The sequence below is a fragment of the Apium graveolens genome, unplaced genomic scaffold (genome assembly GCF_009905375.1).
Source record: "Apium graveolens cultivar Ventura unplaced genomic scaffold, ASM990537v1 ctg8565, whole genome shotgun sequence".
NCBI classification, from domain to species: domain Eukaryota; kingdom Viridiplantae; phylum Streptophyta; class Magnoliopsida; order Apiales; family Apiaceae; genus Apium; species Apium graveolens.
The window spans coordinates 139,543-142,177 of record NW_027421284.1 but is presented as its reverse complement, the minus strand read 5'-3'; the positions used below and the strand labels follow the sequence as shown (position 1 = coordinate 142,177).

General features: G+C 33.7%; 1 protein-coding gene across 1 annotated transcript; it reads right to left on the bottom strand.

The window, feature by feature from the left end:
* Positions 1–1,434: 1,434 nt before the first annotated feature.
* Positions 1,435–2,034, bottom strand: LOC141705111 (uncharacterized). The gene has a single exon (XM_074508183.1). It carries the CDS (start codon positions 2,032–2,034, stop codon positions 1,435–1,437), a length of 600 nt encoding a protein of 199 aa, XP_074364284.1.
* Positions 2,035–2,635: the final 601 nt, after the last annotated feature.

The following is a 2,635-nucleotide window of genomic DNA, read 5'->3' as shown; positions in this document are numbered from 1 at the left end:
CACATACCTGAAGATAAAAAGAGTCAAATATATATCAGTGACATAATCTTAAATGTTGAATACACTTTAAAAATCAATACAAACCTTCCATCTAAGTTATTTAATTTCATTTCTTGCTTTTCTTACAGGCTGGCCATTACTATCCTGATTTGAAGATGATTTCATCAAAACAGTAGCCCTGTCAGAACCCTTTAAACAATATTTGAATAAATACTTGATAACAGTCCATGGTTACAAATCTCAATATTGATGTGACATTGGTACCGGACTAATAAATTACGGTTATATGGCACCACCCACTAGTTATCCAAATTTTCTCCTCGACATTTTACTGTATATCTTGTCTTTCTTCTTTATAAACTGGGAAACCCAATCATCAAAAATGGTAGTTGAACAATACCTAATATAAAAAAAAATAATACATTTAGTTATTGTATTGATGTGAAAGAGATATGACAATAATATATAATGTATTAATTTAATAATCTTACTTTTTAGGAAAATTCTTGCTACATCTGCCACCTTTCATGCAAGGAGATTTTTCATGGCCAGCACCACACGGGCCATGCATCATAAATTGTTTTACAGTGGCGTATCCATACGGATCCTTCTTATAGTCAGGAATTTCAGCACTGACAAACTTGTCAATGTTGGAATGGAGAAAAGACAATGATTTCTATCAAGCCATACCAATATATGAGCATTGGGGAGGCCTCTTTTCTGATATTCTACAACATACATCACATACAGATTTGCAAAAAAAATAAATGAGAGAAAAATAGAATAGTAATCAACCGCACTCACTAAATTAAACAAAATATACCTGAAATACATTTTCCAAAGCAATTTTTGTTTTAATATCATCATATAGCTGAATCAAGGTTTCAACTTGAAACTCTAGCCACTAATCACGGATTGTCTTGGGGCTGTTTTGAGAGACATGTTTTAACATTTCTTGAATCTCAACCCACTGTGAGTACAGTCATTATCAAAAAAATAGCAGGATAACCAATTTCACGACATATAGCTAGAGAGTCCATAAAATATTGTGTGCATGTATCGCGCTGAACCAACGAAAGAAGAAGGAAGAACACTATCCTTTACCAACAGAAGATGGTGCAACCAAATCATCTTTTGAGACAATGTCACGTAGATTATGATAAAGTTCACTTCTCAACTTATCTTGATTGAGGGATAACCAAATAAGTCTAGACTGTTTCAACAGAAGAGAAAGCATCAACAACAAATTGTTGGAAACAATCTCCCTCCATACCTCAATGTCTGGCATGCAAATTTTAACATTAATTTATGTTTTCAAACAACATTTGATAAACAAAATTCATATTTATGGTCAAAAGGGTTGAAATAAATATTTACCTTCATCTGGCCTGACCTGAAACTGTATGAGTAGAATTCTTTAATAGACACATACTCTCATTTCTTTCCTTCAACTTTATTCTGACTGGAATATTTAATCTTTTCATGGAACCCATCTTCGCCACGCGGGAATAACAAAGGATACTGTAATGACATCATTAAAGGATGCAAATCACTTATTCGCTCCAAACCAAGTACTTTATTATGTATTAGAATGTCACGCTTTCCACACGTATAAGTGGGATCACCAACTATCAATGTAGCAACTTCATCACCATTACTCATACTATTTTCACGTCCACTTTCAGAATGGTGAACCTTCATGAACATCTTCAAATCAACAATTTTATCTTCTTCAAACCGATCTCGAGCCATACGAAACTTTTTAACCAGAGGATTAACTTCATCAAGCATGTTAAGAATTCCCTGCAATACATCTCGATCAATAGAATTCCCATTCACCTGACCAACAACTTTGAGTCGATTCTCTATTTCATTCTGTGTGTCATAAACATATAGCTGACAAAAATTTGGAGTTCTTGAATTATTAGGCATCAAAGTACCATACTGATGGTAGTGCATTCCAAGAATTCTATAAACCCATGGTCCCTTTGATTTATTGACTGAATGATCAATCTGGGCACCATTAGAAGTCATACATACCATGGGGTTGTATGCACGGATATTTTGCAAAAATTTAGGACCTCGTACTGGATCATGGTACAATTCATGTAATTACTCCAGCGTTGGTTGTATCTTTGGAAGTGTAACTTGTCCTTTGCAACAACAAATAGAAAATAAAGGATCTGCATTAACATTTCTCTTGTTTACATGTTCCTCATTCCACATCAGTGCATTGCAAAATTTATATTTTATCGTGGGAGGACCAAGACTATTGTATTCAGGGCATAGTGGCAAACTTTTTAGGTCAATAGCATCTGCACCATAATGACTTAGATTACTCGGTTGATGATCTTCCTCAGTACCATCACATTCAGCAAATTCATAAAACAATTCAGCACTATCAAAGTCGTCTTCGATGTCACAGTCCCAAAAATTATTATTCTGCATTTCATCTGCATATACAACATCATAAACATTTAGATAACATTTCATAAAAAATGTATAACACATAGGTACTTAAATATTACCAAAATTTTCATAGTCATCTTAATTACGCTGGTTCTAGTCATCAACTACATCCGTTTGCTTTGAACTTCCTCCATAATTTGCACAAATATAAAATAATTTCATTCAA

Coding starts and splice junctions, on each gene's coding strand:
- LOC141705111 (XM_074508183.1), bottom strand. CDS start 2,034: ATGACTTCTAATGGTGCCCAGATTGATCATTCAGTCAATAAATCAAAG.